Source organism: Cupressus sempervirens, chromosome 1 (assembly GCF_028749045.1).
Source record: "Cupressus sempervirens isolate cs-2001-9-10 chromosome 1, ASM2874904v1, whole genome shotgun sequence".
Lineage (NCBI taxonomy): Eukaryota > Viridiplantae > Streptophyta > Pinopsida > Cupressales > Cupressaceae > Cupressus > Cupressus sempervirens.
The window spans coordinates 720,935,481-720,952,302 of NC_143118.1; the positions used below are offsets into that span (position 1 = coordinate 720,935,481).

At 37.6% G+C, this 16,822-nt stretch overlaps 1 protein-coding gene across 1 annotated transcript in view; it reads right to left on the reverse strand.

Moving 5' to 3' along the window:
• Positions 1 to 16,822, reverse strand: part of NOA1 (P-loop containing nucleoside triphosphate hydrolases superfamily protein) — a 241,888-nt gene that overhangs the window by 94,403 nt on the left and 130,663 nt on the right. Inside the window, exon 6 of the mRNA XM_089788123.1 lies at positions 13,727 to 13,747. Coding sequence (XP_089644249.1) covers positions 13,727 to 13,747 — 21 coding nt within the window. The remainder of the gene's footprint in view (positions 1 to 13,726; positions 13,748 to 16,822) is intronic.

Here is a 16,822-nt window from a genome sequence, read left to right on the forward strand (position 1 = left end):
GGATACTGTCATATCAGCAGTCACTTCTATGTCGGTTGAGCCATCCAACGAAGAGTTTAGCAGTATGCATGTGGTTGTAGATGTGTGCTCTAATGATAGTACACTTGTTATCGTTGATGAGGTGAGTGATATAGTGACAGAGTCATGTTATCTATCAATCAATAAAGTGTTGGTGTTCACTTCAGGAATAATCCTATGTTCGACATGGATGCAACATTCTCTTATGACAATTCGTTGTTTGAAGCTGATGTTGATCACTCACCTGAGTGGAGTTGGGCTCAATTTTCACCATTTATAAAGATTCAGTTTTGTGTTGCGACAGTTGGTAATGTTCCTGTGTCCACAAATTTTGAGGTGGCTACACCTATTGTTGATACAATTGACATGAGTGCATATGGTTCTCCTGTAGCTACGTCTCTTCAAGGGATTGTTGATCAGCATTCTAGTCCAGTATATATTATATGGGTGTAGAATAGGATGAAGATATTTCTTGTGGGGTTTTCTTCCGGTGATATTCTCTTTCCTACATCATTAGCACAGGTTTTGAGTGCTATACTACAGGTTATGTTGTTGGTCCTGAAGATGATAGTGGTATGCAGTTGGTACTGTGTTAACAGGGGTGTCACATACTACTTCATTTGAGATCCAGGTGGAGGTTGGAGTTCATTGTGTTGCTGGATTGCTTGAGGACAAGCAATTTTAGGGAGGGCGGACTGTAATGTCCCCATCTTTTAGACTCTCAATGGAGTTCTTAGTTTTCCATTCTTCGAAGGCTATGTGGAGAAATAAGGAGATATAAATTAAATTAATGTCAATAAATAAATAAATCTAAAGGGGACTTTATATTTAATTAATTTAATTTTCTAAAAGCACAACTAATTATTGTATTGGAAAGGGGAAGCTTCTAGAGAGTGCATTTTCTAGAAGTACAACTAATTATTGCATTGGAAAGGGAGAAGCTTCTAGAGAGTGCAATTAAATAATATTTTATTTTCTTCTAGAAGGGTGAGGGAAAAGAATAAATAGAGGCGAAAGCTTCATTGCTAGGCATCTGATAATTGTCAATTGCATTCGACATAAACTTGGAAGAAGAAACTAAGGGTTTCAGATTTCAGTTGGCCATTGAAGAGCATCAATTCTTTAGTGTTGCAACCATTTGAGGTGGTTAAATATCCACTAAATTTGGCACTTAGGAGAGCTTCATTCCGAAGTTCTATCTATGCTTAAATTGGAGGATACATTTATTGCTGGCTGCTACAGTGCCGTGAACAGTGTCGTGAACAGTACCTGCGCTATAGTACTTGGCTTGATTATGATTGCAATTTCATCTCCTTCATTGGGTAATTTGTAAATCAGGTTCTACAATCAATTTGCATCATTTAAATTGGTCATTTGGCATTGTAAACGTGGCTGGCATAAGTAGATGTAGATGCACATTTTATATCAGATTTATTGTCTTTTCTACTTTGTTTTTTTGGGGGTTACAAAGCCAAGAGCCTTGGAATATTATGTTAAGCATTGAATTAGAAAATATCTCACTAAAGGAGTGAAAAGTTGCAGGTCTATATATTTGATGTAATGTGCATATTTATATCTACCATGATTGACGTAATAGTATGCATGCCAAGTGTTTGATAAAAAACCAATTGGTTGTAAGTGCACATTTTTCATTTAGAATTCATCTATATGCATTTGAAAAGTCAAAAAGAGAATTGCATATGCATTTAGTTCTTTTCTTAGATATAGTAGTAATCAATTAGAGGCTTTTAGATTCCCTTTGATATCATGTCAAGCAAGCATAATCAATCTGAAACTCAGAAACAGCAAGCATAGAGATAGTATTGGAAGTGTTTGACAATTTTCCTTGACCTACAAATCAACAAGTTGAGGTTCAAATTGACAAGGGATATTACATTGGTATCAGAGCTTGCTTGCAAAGTGTTTGACAAAATGTCAAACAATTAATTGAATTTGAGAAGGATATGATGTTTCGTGAAGTTATAACCAGTTGGGGTTATTACAAATCTCGGCTTCTCAAGCACCGTATGATGATGACATCCTAACAGAGGCATTGCACTTGATTATTGACAGCTTTCAAAGCCTTGGTGACATCAGTGATGATCCATTTGGTAGGAGATTTACAATATTGGAGAATTGTGCAAATGTCAAAGTAAGTAACCTCTTTTAGATCTTGAGTTGCAAGATTTGATCCATGATATATTTCATGATTCATCAATTCTTGGTCAGAGTCGATAAATGTAAAGATACTAAGGTTTCGATTGCTATCAAGAGCATTATGAATTCACGTATTGAAGGGATTGATGAAATATTCGAACCTATCATAACTACGCTATGGGCCGTTCGAAATCTAGAATGTGTTCCTTCTATTACGGCATGTAAATTGGTTAATAACGTATCCAAACATTGTGAAGAGAAATAAAAGTCTCATTTGCACAAGTGTGAGGAAATTGGTGATGACAATAAGAGTGATGCATTATGTGAGGAAGATGAAGAGCCTCACAACGATATGTAAGTATCTAATACTGCCCTTACAAGTGGAGAAAACCTAAGCCTAGATGACAAAAGAAGGGATGAAGAAAATACTTGCAAGGAGCTCGATAGGAAGACAACATTGATCAATCAACTACATGGAGAAATAGACATTATCAATGATCCTCTTCATAAGGACAACCACATAAGATTTTCGATCAGAGCTCCGATGTGTTTTATGATCGGCTTCTGTGGGATCCTAAAGACTCTGCACATGACAATGTTTATATTAGAGTGAAGTAACGGTAGCTTGATGGAGAGTTTCCCTTCACTGGTACAACGACCAGCATGATGGTAGTGTCAATTGGTACAATGGCAATGCCAACTAGTACGGTGGCAACGTCAATTGGTACAATGGAAGTGTCGACTGGTACAATGGAAGTCTCAACTGGTACGGTGGCAATGTCGATTGGTGTTGCGGTAGTGTCAATTGGTATAGTGGAAGTATCGACTAGTAAGGTGTGACTCTTGATTGGTATGGTGCCAACTAGTTTGGGTATGGTGACGATGCCAATTGACATTATGACAACATTGACTGGTATAATGGAAGCGTCTTTCTAGCATGGTGGCCTTATCAAATGGGACGAGTAAAGTGGAAGTGCTACCTGACATCATCACAGTGACAACCAATTCGGTGGAAGTGTTAACAAGCATGGTGGCAATGCTAGCTCATATGGGAATGGTGGCAGTGCCAACTCACATTATGGCAGCATTGACTAATACAATGGAAGTATCATCTAGCATGGTGGCAGAATCGACTAGTATGGGTCCAATGGAAGTACAAACTGACATCATGGCAGCGTCGATTGGCATAGTGGAAAGGTCATCCAACATGGTGTCAGAATTGACTGGTATAGGTATGGTGGCAATGCCAACTAATACAATCATGGTGATGACTATTACAATTACCATTCTAATTGACACAACCGTAATTGTGGGAGTGTTGATTGGTACAGTGACAATGTTGGAGTGCAATGCATTGAATGAAGGGATTGTATCCACCCTAATACAAGACTATTCTCATGGAAGCAACGACATTTATTTGAGTTATGAGATTCCAGAAGAGATTGGTTTGCATGATCTCTCAAGAAGGTTTTGGATCAAAGCACCGATGTGTTTTATGATTGGCTCCCATGGCATCCTAGTGCTTTCAGGTATGGCAATATTTATATCAAAGTAGCACAGTAGAGGCTTGGAGGCAGTCTACTCATCTTGATTGAATCCAATAATGAACATATGATTGTAAAACATGGAGCTTTCAGTGGATATAGCTATAAGCATCATTTCATGGTATGGGATCCTGGGGTTTACAAATTTCTTGAGGACAAGCAATCTTTGGGCGGCGAGAGATTGTGATGTCACCAAATTTTTAATGTAATAACTAAATTTAATTAATTAATTAATTAATTGGTCCCAAAATATAAATAATATAATAAAAGGACCTTTAACTAATTATTATTGGAGGCAATTTGATTTAATTAATTTAATTAATTAGGTTGTCCAAAATAATGAATATTTTATGAGGATAACTAATTAATTATTCTAATTAAATAAATAAGTGGTATTAAGTTAATTATTTATAAAGTTATCAAATAAATAAATATTAAAAAGTAACTTTATATTTTATTAATTTAATAAAGTGACTTGAATTATAAAATATTTTATAAAGTCACTTTATAAAAAAATCAAGAGTTCCCCTTTTGAGTACATACATGGACTTTGTAAAAGGAAAAAAGAAGTAATATTCAAACTCATGTATTGTCCCACATTGGCAAGACGGAAGCGTGGAGCAAGTGAGAAAGGGATTAAAAGAAAGAGGATAGCTCTCATTTATTCATGCTTGGAAATATCAAAGAAATTGAGAAATTTTCTCGAGATTATGTCTCAATAGTTTGAAGGACAAAATCCCTTCAAGCTGGAAATCTTGATGCCATTGAAAGATATGGTCTTGAGATTCAAAGGGTAGCAGTTTGAAAAAGCAGATACGAAAAAGCAGTCTAAAAAAGCGGAACTGAAAAAGCAATTTGAAAAAGCGGAACCGAAAAAGCAAGCCGAAAAAACAGTCCGAAAAAGCAGTTCGAAAAAGCAAATCGGAAAAGCAAAGCAGTAGGGGCACCATTGAAGAAATTTATTACAACCATCTACAACCAGGTTCCTTTATTAGTATTGTTTTTTTAGGTTGTTATAAGTTTCAACTGTAAGGTGCATTATACCAGCATTATCATTTTGTAATCCATGTAAATGCCAAAAGTCTTGGCCATATTTCATGAGCATTGTATTAAAAATTTCATGGCAAATTAAGAAGATAATAGTTGTTGGTGTCATTTAAGCAATTCAATATCATTATTTATCAGCTAGTTAGTTTGTACACCAACTGTTTGTAAAAATGCCAGTTGGCTGTAGGTGTTCATTTCTCATGCTTAGATCATATATATGCACTGAATATTGTCAAAATTAGTAACACACTCATGTTAGGCCATTGTGTAGTCCATTTGGAGTCTTCTAGCACAAGACTCTCATTGATGCAAATTGAAAAAGAGTGATTTAAAGCCACCTGAAATACTATATCAGTCATACGTCCATTGCATGTGAATTGTTTGACAAAATTCCTTGAGCTTTCATCAGCATTTTTTGGAGAGCAGATTTGAGGAGGGTCATTACATACTTGATCTAACCATCACCATACGGACTCCTTCCAACAATCATAATATGAACATCCTCCATCTCACCTTCCATTCCACCATCTACTATATGACCAATCCTTCCCTTCAATCATACGCCATTGAACCCTCCATCTGGTAGAGCCAACTAGTACGTTGGTCGTACATTGTTGCACCCTCCATCTAGTAAAGCCGACTAGTACATTGGTACCTGTACACCCTTGCACCCTCAATTTTGCAAAGCTGACTAGCATGTCGACACTCGTATGCCATTGCACCCTCCATCTGGCAGAGCTAACTAGTACATTGGCACCCTTCATCTGGTAGAGCCGACTAGTATGCGCATATCATTGCACCCTCCATCTGGCAGAGCCTTCTAGTATGTTGGCACCCATACACCATTGCACCTTGCATTTGGCAAAGTTGACTAGTACGTTTCTCATACGACATTGTACCCTCCCTCTGGCAAAATTGACTAGTACATTGGCACGTATATGCCATTGCACCCTCCATCTGGCAAAGTTGACTCATACGTTGGAAAAGCCGACTAATACGTTGGCAAAGTCAACTAGTACATTGGTTCTGCTGACTAGTACATCGACAGAGCCGACTACTACGGTGGCATAAATGACTAGTACGGTGGCAGTGCGGACTAGTACATTGGCAATACCAACAGGTACAGTGGTAGTGTATTGCTGAGCTAGTTGTACTATTCAGTTGACTTGGTTCAACATGAAAGGGTTAACTCACGTGGGTACCAAGTTGGGAACATTACAGTGGTATCATAGCTAGTGATATTGCCAGCTTATCAGGTATTGTGTAATGTCCCCTTTTTAGCATTCATAGCATGATGTTGTCGTTAGCCTATTTCCCCATGGTCCCGTAGGCTAACGAGGACATTAAAGGGGCTTAGAGGCCATTTGGCTTAGATAGTTTCAGTTGCAGGTCTTTTTGAGGGGTTTTGAGGCAACTTTAGGCATACTTACTATTTATAGTAAGTCATCTTGGACATGGGTGGACATCCAGTGGCAACGGTATGTCGATAGTAATTGTTTAAAATAGACAAGAAGACTTGTTTATCATTAATAAGATTTGTTATGCATTGATAAAGCTATTTTATAAAGTTAAATTTAAATATTTAACTTTATTAATGCATAGACTATAGTTTGTAGAAAATATTCAAATTAAAAGTCCCTTTTAGTTTATAACACATTGGAGACATAAGTTACATAAAGGGAGTTATGTCTTATCCCACATTGAGAAAACGAAGGATGAAGCTCTTGTGAGAACACTATAAAAGAAATGGAAGAGCTTCTTTTAAGGATGGTTGGAAATATCAAAGAAATTGGGGAATTTGCTAGAGATTATGTCTCAATAGTTTGGAGGACGAAATCCCTTCAAGCTGAAAATCTTGACGCCATTGACAGATATGGTCTTGAGATTCAACATAGTAGCAATCCGAAAAAGCAGGTACGAAAAAGCAGTCCGAAAAAACGGAATCGAAAAAGCAGGCTAAAAAAGCGGATACGAAAAAGCAGTCCGAAAAAAGCGGAACCGAAAAAGCAGGCCGAAAAAGCAGTCCGAAAAAGCAGTCCGAAAAAGCAGGCTGAAAAAAACAGGCCGAAAAAGCAGTTCATAAAAAGCAAAGCAGAAGGGGCAGCATTGAAGGAAATTATTACAGCCATCTACAACCAGGTTCTTTTGTTAGTATTTTTTTTTAGGGTGTTATAAACTTTCAACTATAAGTGTGCATTATACCAGCATTATCATTTTATAATCCATGTAAATCCCAAAGTCTTGGCCATATTTCATGAGCATTGTATTTTTTCATTGCAATTAAGAAGATAATAGTTGCTGGTGTCATTTAAGAAATTTAATATCATTATTTATCAACTAGTTAGTTTGCATACCAACTGTTTGTAAAAATGTCAGTTGGCTATACGTGTTCATTTCTCATGCTTAGCTCATATATATGCACTGAATATTGTCAAAATTAGTAGCACACTCATGTTGGGTCATTGTGTAGTCCATTATAGTCTTCTAGCACAAGATTCTCATTGATGCAAAATTGTAAAAAGAGTCATTTAAAGCCAGCTAAAATACTATATCAGTCATACATCCCTTGCATGTGAATTGTTTGATGAAATTCCTTGAGCCTTCATCAGCATTTTTTGAGAGCAGATTTGAGGAGGGTTATTACAGTGGTATCAGAGCTTGCTTGCAAAGTGTTTGACGAAATGTCAAACAACTGAAGTATAAAGATTTTTGGTGTTTGAAGAAGTTATAACCTATTGGGGTTATTACAGTGGTATCAGAGCTATAATTCCTACCATCCTGTGGAGGTCTTATAGGGAATTTGGAATAGCCAAATAAAGAGAAAATGTTTGACAAAATGAATGCCGGTCCAGATCAAGGAAAGGAAAGATTCTTACAATTATTAGACACCTTAGAACAAGGACAGCGATCAACAAAGCAAAGAGCACAGGAACAGAGTCAGAGATTTGAGCTTATGATGCAGATGATGGCTTGTCAAATGGGGTTGAATGCTAATGTGGGTGGAGGAAATAATCAGAATGGTAATAATCAGGATGGGGCACATAATGGAGGCGAACAAGTTGGGAACAATTTCGGTCATGCACCCCAGCAAATTAGGACAGTGAGTTCGCGGCCCATGATTCCCATATTTCTTCCTAGAGCTCCAGAACAGCCCGTACCAGAGCCCTAGATCACTGATATACAAGACCAGCTGAGGAGAGATTGGGAAGCCGGAGGTCCAGATTTTATTGCTGCAATTATCTTTAGGGAGTATATAGATGTGCAGATGAAGCATATGCCACGTGGACATGACAGGAACCAGAGCTATGAGCTACAAAAGAAAGTAGGGAAACTTCAGTTACCATATTATGATGGCTCGGGAAAGTCTACAGCAAGAGCTTGGGTTCAAAAGTTTGACACATACTTTCAAATGAACCCTATGCCTGAGAAAGAAGCTATTAAGTATGCAGCAATTCACCTAGATGGGTTAGCACACAAGTGGTGGCATCATGGTATGGTCACTATGGGTCATGCACACATTACCTCATATGTGGAGTTTTCGGAGAGACTGATTGAACGCTTTGATAGGCCTAAGGATCATACCTTCCCTATGACAGCAGAAACTTGTATGAGGAGTTTAACAGACATTCAAATTCGATACAGGGAGACTTCAGCACATCTTCAGATAATGGTTTATCTGCATCATCTTCACAGGCAGAAAGGGTTTCAGATGTTGTGCAGGTTGAGCCAGTTGCATCAGAAGGTGATATCATAGGCACATCGGATTGCATGATTGACACAGATAGTGATTCCAGTACAGTTGGGCTGGATGAAGTTACAGCAGTTGAGAATACTGTCATGTTTGAGGATAGTACAGTTGATCAGAAAGTGAGCATTCAGGACTTTGCAAAAAATGAGTATCAAGCACAGTTGGATGCTTCTTCACATGAGATAGAGGCTAGTAGCTCTTCACTTGGTTTGGCAAGCCAGCTGAAAACAAGGGACAAGGATATTTTTGCGACTTTATCTCATCATGACAGGATGTATGGATTGATTGAGAATCACATTTGGATGATTCAACTGCAGGAGAGACAGAAAGGAGTCACAACAGGTTCTTCTTGTGACGACTTACAGCAGATCAAGGAAGGCATGGAGGCAATGAAGGTAAGTTACATACACCGACTTTCATATCGCGATCATCTCCTTAATCTTGCAGGGATCTATTTAGATGCATTGAAGAAGAAGGAGGAGGTTGACCAGCTTTCTCATGAGCTAGAGGATACTCGGAATTCCTTGGTGTGTATTCAGTTGGCTCTCCAGGATTCTGAGAGACATGTGGACGAGCTTTGTCTTGAGATGAGCTCAGTTCGGGAGTTAGCGCTTATAGCAGGGACAAAGTTTTCTTTTACAGTCAGGTCAAATGTTGATGATTTCTCAAAGATGACAGAGTTTACAGGAGAGTCCCAAGATCTAATTATTACAGACGACACCCAAAGGGATGTTGTGGATAGTTTTGAGGACTTAGTTTCCTCAGCAGTTTTTTATGGTACGGAGGGGTTGGACAGCGATGCTACAGTTTTTGATACTACATATGTTGATATGAGCTTTGGAGTTGATTCGCAGGATATGGATGGTAATAGTCTAGAGACCAGTAACATTGAGGATGCTCCTTTAGATAGTGTGTCAGAGGAGGTTTGTAGGAGACAGTCTAGCCAGTGCCATCATGTGTCTAGTTAGTTGAGAGTTAATGAGCGAGACATTTCTATCGCTTGCCAACATTTCGACGCTGCTCGTCAGTTGTTAGCAGTTTATGGATGGGGTTGTCCTACTAGTGATGAGCAGGGAGGTAGTTATCTTTCCTTGACAAAGATCCACTCTTTATGGGAGGCTATTTGGATTCTGAGACAGGATTATATGCAGTTGGTAGCCGACAGAGGTTATCTTCTAGAGTGGGGGAGTACAGCATACGATGCATTATTGGCCAAGGAAGATGAGGTGAGTGAGCTTACTCAACAGCTCGAGGTGACTTCTGAGATTCTTGAGAGTACACAGTTGGCTTTCGAGGAGTCACAGTTTTATTTGGCTAAGGTGACCATGGAGTTAGTGCGACTGCAGTCTTTACCAGATTCTGTACAGTCACAAGTTGTGGTGTCTAGTGATCCGAGGATGTTCATGGTCGAGATTGTCAGAGACAGTGGAGATGGGTATGCATCCACCCTTGATACTAACATTGGCATATCGGTTTCGTTCCTACTAGAGTCAGGTTTAGTTGAGTTGGGTGCTACTAGCAGATTGTTGTGGTATGCTTGACATGGTGGTGGCCTCTAGTACTGATGGCACGGAGACTAGAGATGTTGTATCAAAGATCATGTGTGATGTTGGTGAGCCGGCAGTTGGCATGGTTCCTGCTAGTGATACTACTCCCTTGGCGATGTCTTCGAAGGTAGTAGTCAGTTCCAGCATGGTTAGTGATCGATTGCAGTTAGTTTCATCTGGGTTGCAGTCTGAGCCACTGACTAAGATTGGCGCATTCTATCGGCATTACACTGTGAGGTATGCTCATCAATTTACCTTTGATGACCATGTTGATGAGATGATGATATGGAGATATACTTTGATTCCTAGTGCTTGTCATCAGTTATGGGATGGTTTGACCCCACAGGATGAGAGTTGTGATGGGCATGACATGGCAATAGGTTTAGCGGTTGATAGCTTGATAATACATGACTTAGAGCAGGAGTTTGGGAGTGATGCTTCAGCGGTTGTTGTTATTGATTCTACTCCTTTGGTTATGACATCTCCTGACTTAGCTGGTGATCAGTCACAGTGGGTTCTATCACTTGTTCATGGTGAGTTGTTGACTGGGGTTGGTTCTTTTTATCAGTATTATACTGCAGGGTATGTACATCAGTTAGCATTTGATCCTTGTGTTGAGGAGTTGGTGGCAGGCAGATTTGGTTTGGGTTCCATTTCTTGCTGTTTATCTTGTGATGTCTTTTCACCATCAGCGGTGCATGGGAGTTATGGTTATTAGATAGTGGCCCGTAATCTACAGAGTTGTGTTAACTGCAGTAGATGTACAGTGTGTGGATTCTTTGTATTTGGTGCAGTTTCATGTGGGAGTGGTCACCATTGTTGCAGAGTTGGATTGTACATTCCATATAGACCAGTGGGATGCGTTGATGGTATTTACTGTGTTGGCAGTTTGGGTTATCTACTCTACTTGGGGTCTAATATTTTGAGAGTTTGTGCCTCGTGGGTTCCTGATTGTGGCAGTAGTGGATTTCGAGTTCAGTTGCACCATGATTCACGATTCATTTATGGATTCCTCTTGGTTAATTTTCAGAGGTTGTTGCAGGACCCTATGTTGACTGACAGCAGTATAGTTCATGACTACATTTGGGATCCAGGTGGATTGATTGGGTTGTTGTTCGGCCATTGCTTGGGGACAAGCAATTTTGGAAAGGGCGGACTGTAATGTCTCCTTTTTAGCATTCATAGCATGATGTTGTCGTTAGCCTATTTCCCCACGGTCCCGTAGGCTAACCAGGACATTAAAGGGGCTTAGAGGCCATTTGGCCTAGATAGTTTCAGTTGCAAGTCTTTTTGAGGGGTTTTGAGGCAACTTTGGGCATACTTACTATTTATAGTAAGTCATCTTGGACATGGGCGGACATCCAGTGACAACGGTATGTCGATGGTAATTGTTTAAAATCGACAAGAAGACTTGTTTATCATTGATAAGATTTGTTATGCATTGATAAAGCTATTTTATAAAGTTAAATTTAAATATTTAACTTTATTAATGCATAGACTATAGTTTGTGGAAAATATTTAAATTAAAAGTCCCCTTTAGTTTATAACACATTGGAGACATAAGTTACATAAAAGGAGTTATGTTTTATCCCACATTGAGAAAACGAAGGATGAAGCTCTTGTGAGAACACTATAAAAGAAATGGAAGAGCTTCTTTTAAGGATGGTTGGAAATATCAAAGAAATTGGGAAATTTGCTGGAGATTATGTCTTAATAGTTTGGAGGACGAAATCCCTTCAAGCTGGAAATCTTGACGCCATTGAAAGATATGGTCTTGAGAGTCAACATAGTAGCAATCCGAAAAAGCAGGTACGAAAAAGCAGTCCGAAAAAACTGAATTGAAAAAGCAGGCTAAAAAAGCGGATACGAAAAAGAAGTCCGAAAAAAGCGGAACCGAAAAAGCAGTCCAGAAAAGCAGTCCGAAAAAGTAGGCCGAAAAAGCAGTTCGTAAAAAGCAAAGCAGAAAGGGCAGCATTGCAGGAAATTATTACAGTCATCTACAACCAGGTTCTTTTGTTAGTATTGTTTTTTAGGGTGTTATAAACTTTCAGCTGTAAGTGTGCATTATACCAGCATTATCATTTTATAATCCATGTAAATGCCAAAGTCTTGGCCATATTTCATGAGCATTGTATTTTTTCATTGCAATTAAGAAGATAATAGTTGCTGGTGTCATTTAAGAAATTTAATATCATTATTTATCAGCTAGTTAGTTTGCATACCAACTGTTTGTAAAAATGTCAGTTGGCTGTACGTGTTCATTTCTCATGCTTAGCTCATATATATGCACTGAATATTGTCAAAATTAGTAGCACACTCATGTTGGGTCATTGTGTAGTCCATTATAGTCTTCTAGCACAAGATTCTTATTGATGCAAAATTGTAAAAAGAGTCATTTAAAGCCAGCTGAAATACTATATCAATCATACATCCCTTGCATGTGAATTGTTTGATGAAATTCCTTGAGCCTTCATCAGCATTTTTTGAGAGCAGATTTGAGGAGGGTTATTACAGTGGTATCAGAGCTTGCTTGCAAAGTGTTTGACGAAATGTCAAACAACTGAAGTATAAAGATTTTTGGTGTTTGAAGAAGTTATAACCTATTGGGGTTATTACATATTGAGATTGAATCATGGCGTCAAATGATGGTTTGATTGAAGCACTAAGAGAGCTAAGAAGAAATTAAGAAAGGCTCCATGAACAAACGAAGGAAACACTCAACCTCTTGGCAGACACGAGGTGTTTGAGGATGACTTTCACTCCCAGAGTCGAGCATCGAGAATTGCAAACACGCACCTTGGCTGAGTCGTTGAAGCAAATCAAGCAAAATTGGGTGATTGGCAAATGAGAGGACATATCTCTAAAGGATTATATGGAGTTGCGAATGAAGTATCCATCATCTCAACACAATAAACTCTTCAACAATGGCCTGAAGCAGGAGATTGATAAGTGGCTACAAGATGAAGTCATACCAGGGGGCATGGCTAAGCAAAAGACTCTAATTGCCTTGCAGATGGAGAACAGAAAAGAACCTCAAGACAAAACCACAAGGATGATGAGGGAGAAATCGTTGAGGTCAAGGAATGAGAGAAAATAGATCTAAAACAAGATTAAAACCAAGGCAATATTGAAGTGTGCCCTCGTGATGTTGTCAGTGTGTGGAAGGAGAGAAAGGCTACATATCTGCAGTTAATTGCCTCTAGTTTTTAATCCTGTGTATCTTTGTTCCTACGAAAATACGACTTAATTTGTTTGCACAATATTATTGCAGTTATTAGCAACAAATAAATTGCTTACATTCTCTCCTATCAAGTTGCACATTATGCCTCAAATTGACAAGGATCTTTAGATAGATAACAAATATGCAGCACTTCATTTCAAAATACCTTATCATCAGCTTAGAATAAGCCAGACAAATTCAAGCATAGGATGATGGCTAGCACACTTTTAAAAGCATATAGTAAAAGAGAAAATTATACGCTAACTTGCATGAAACAATAGCCCTTTTGGACTTGCATGCAATGAACTTTTGGTACAGTTCTAAAGTAAAAGTATTTGATTTTGGGATAGGATCTCTATTTCCATGAATGTATTACACATTCAGCATCGAGTTTTACCAATGAATGAAGAATGATAAAGTCTCATGGCATACAAAGTTCACTTACCAAAACATAAACATCACGCCCCTGCACAAGAAACAATTAAAAAATAATAAATATTAGTCTTCATATTTGGTGTACTAAGATGATTGCATCAAAGTTATTTGTTCAGTCATATTTGTTCTGAAATTAATCACATCTATAAAACATAATCTAATAGGTCCTAATATACAAAATACTGAAAGAGACATTGAAATTCAATTAATAATGTATTACAGTTTGCTAGCTGTCTGTTGAAAAACAAAAGCACTTGTGTGTCATGACAGGCAATGCACTTACAAAACGACTTACTAAATATGCAATTTTATGAAAACGGAACTACTAAAACAACGTATGCTTTGCATTCAAAATTATTGAATTTTGTTGTGTAAAAAACCTCATGTCAACAAAAATATGAATCAGATTTAATGGCCCAACAAGTTATCGATGCCGCCCCAAAGCAGATGCACTTGGGGAAACATAGATTAAGCTCAAAAACTAAATAGATCATGGCTGTTATAAATGGAACAAATTGTCCCAGTGCAATTGCAAAATACGAATAAACTATTCCCAGAAAAGCAAGGATAATCTTACAATTGATAGAAGTTTCCAAATTAAGTTCAACAATCTTAGATTAATGTAGACCTCTCAAAAGCTAGCCCCGCCTCATAAATCAAATTAGCCACCTTATACACTAAAGATCGTTTTACTCTGCAAACATGGAGATGGTACTCTCTCTCATCGGAAATAAAGTTTGAGTTTTCATAAATTATAGTCATTCTGTCAAATAATTTCAGTATCTTCAAAACACATGTTCTTAGAGCTTATTGTCCCACTATTCCAAATCATCATTGACTCCAATCCCTTTATAACACTTGGGGAAGCTTTACTTGTTAGAAAGGAATAGTAAAACATGTATGTAAGAAGTGATTACATGCTTGGTATCTCTTTGGAAAATAAAAGATCAGCAAATGTTATACATGCTTATATATTTTAAGGTCACTTTCTTATGGGATTGTTTGTTAAGTGTGATATTTTTAATCATCTGCATAAGAGAAACCTATATTTGGAGAGTCTAAATCTGATGCTACCCATCTTTCCCCTAGACTTTGGTACTCTAATATAGTGAACAGCCTTTTTCATTCAAACATATTCTTCTGACATAGAACGTTTAGTCTTACAAGGGTGTTTAGCTCTAACACTCCTGGGCCTTAGATCAATGGTATCAAAGCAACATGCTTTGCATCACATCCAATGGTATTGGAGATTACATATGTATCATATTTCAGTTTATAAACCTGTCCATATAAAGTTCAATTATAGGAAGTTGGAATCTTTCCATACCTTCGAAGCTATTGAATGACCCAAATTGGGAAACAAAGCTCCATAGATGTCAACTGTAGATATGCTCCGAAAGATAATCATAGGATGTGTTATGATGGTAGCAAGAAAATTTATGACAGCAATATAACATGATAGAACCAGCATCATTGATTGCCCTGGCCATCTTCTTTGTATGAAGACATGCCTTAAATGGCTTATTGGTAATATTATTTTTAGCATTTAGAATCTACAACTAATATCACATTTGTATTTATCAATCACATCTCCCAGAATATATATATGGACATGAACCTCACTGTAACAGTGAGTAATATTTAATACAAATTTGTATTCTATTTTTATGATATTGTATCAGAGCAATGGGTCACGAAAATAAAAATAAAAAAGAAAACAAAGGTTGCATCAGACCATTTTGTTTCAAAATTGCAAGCATAATAACTAGGAAGACTCACAAGAGCTAGTCTAACATTTCTTTTTAGTATTCTATGGAACCCTACCACCTTTCAATATTTATATTTATTTGTATGCTTGAATCAAGGAATTTATCAATTTCTGATCACTCAGATCCCAGAAGAAAGAGGTGAGAGCATACAGTGAACAAGCCCAGAGCTTTGGATGATTCACTATACCCAACAAATATCCCTTTCTTTTCTGATGGGTCTAGTTTTGATTTTTTCTCCTTAGGAATGTGGATATAGAGTGGGCAACCAAATATTCTTGAGTGACTTTACGTCAGGCTTGTTCTTAGTAAAGGCTTCTTTATGAGTTATGTTGTCAAGACTAGAGGGAGGACATCTAATTTGTATGTAAACTACAACATTAGAGGCTTTTGCCCAAAATGAGGTATGAATGTACTAATCATGCATCATAACTTTAGCATCTTCTACTATGGTTCTATTCTTCCTTTCTACTACACCATTTTGTTGAGGATTATATGGAACATTGTACTCCTCCTTAATCCCAGTGTTGTCACAAAATTCTTTAAAGTTTTCGGAGATGGACTCTTCCCCATTACCTGACCTTAGGGTTATGATTCTTTTCCTAATCGTATTTTCAGCTAAGGCTTTAAATTCTTTGATTTTTGCTAATACTTCATTTGATTCTTTAAGTTTTAGCAAATAAATCCAGGTCTTCCTAGAGTAGTCATCACCAAAAATAACATTGTACAGAAATCCTCCTAAGGAAGGTACTGTCATTCCACATTAATCAGTGTGAATAAGTTCAAGTATGAGGTATGAAGGTTCTAATCATGCATCATAACTTTAGCATCTTCTACTATGGTTCTATTCTTCCTTTCTACTATACCATTTTGTTGAGGATTATATGGAACATTGTACTCCTTAATCCCAGCGGTACCACAAAATTCTTTAAAGTTTTCAGAGATAGACTCTTCCCCATTACCTGACCTTAGGGTTATGATTCTTTTCCTAGTCATATTTTCAACTAAGGCTTTAAATTCTTTGATTTCTGCTAATACTTCATTTGGTTCTTTAAGTTTTAGCAAATAAATCCAAGTCTTCCTAGAGTAGTCATCAACAAAAATAACATTGTACAGAACTCCTCCTAAGGAAGGTACTGCCATTTCACATAAATCAGTGTGAACAAGTTCAAGTACATTTTTAGATTTGTGTTCACTATAGTAAAAGGTCCCTTTAGAATTCTTCCCTAATGCACAGCCCTTACATATTCCATCATGTTCAGGTTTTAATTTAGGCAGTCCTCTAACAAGTTTTTCTATAGAAGGTCGGGCACGAAAGTTAAGATGTCGTAGCCTTCTAT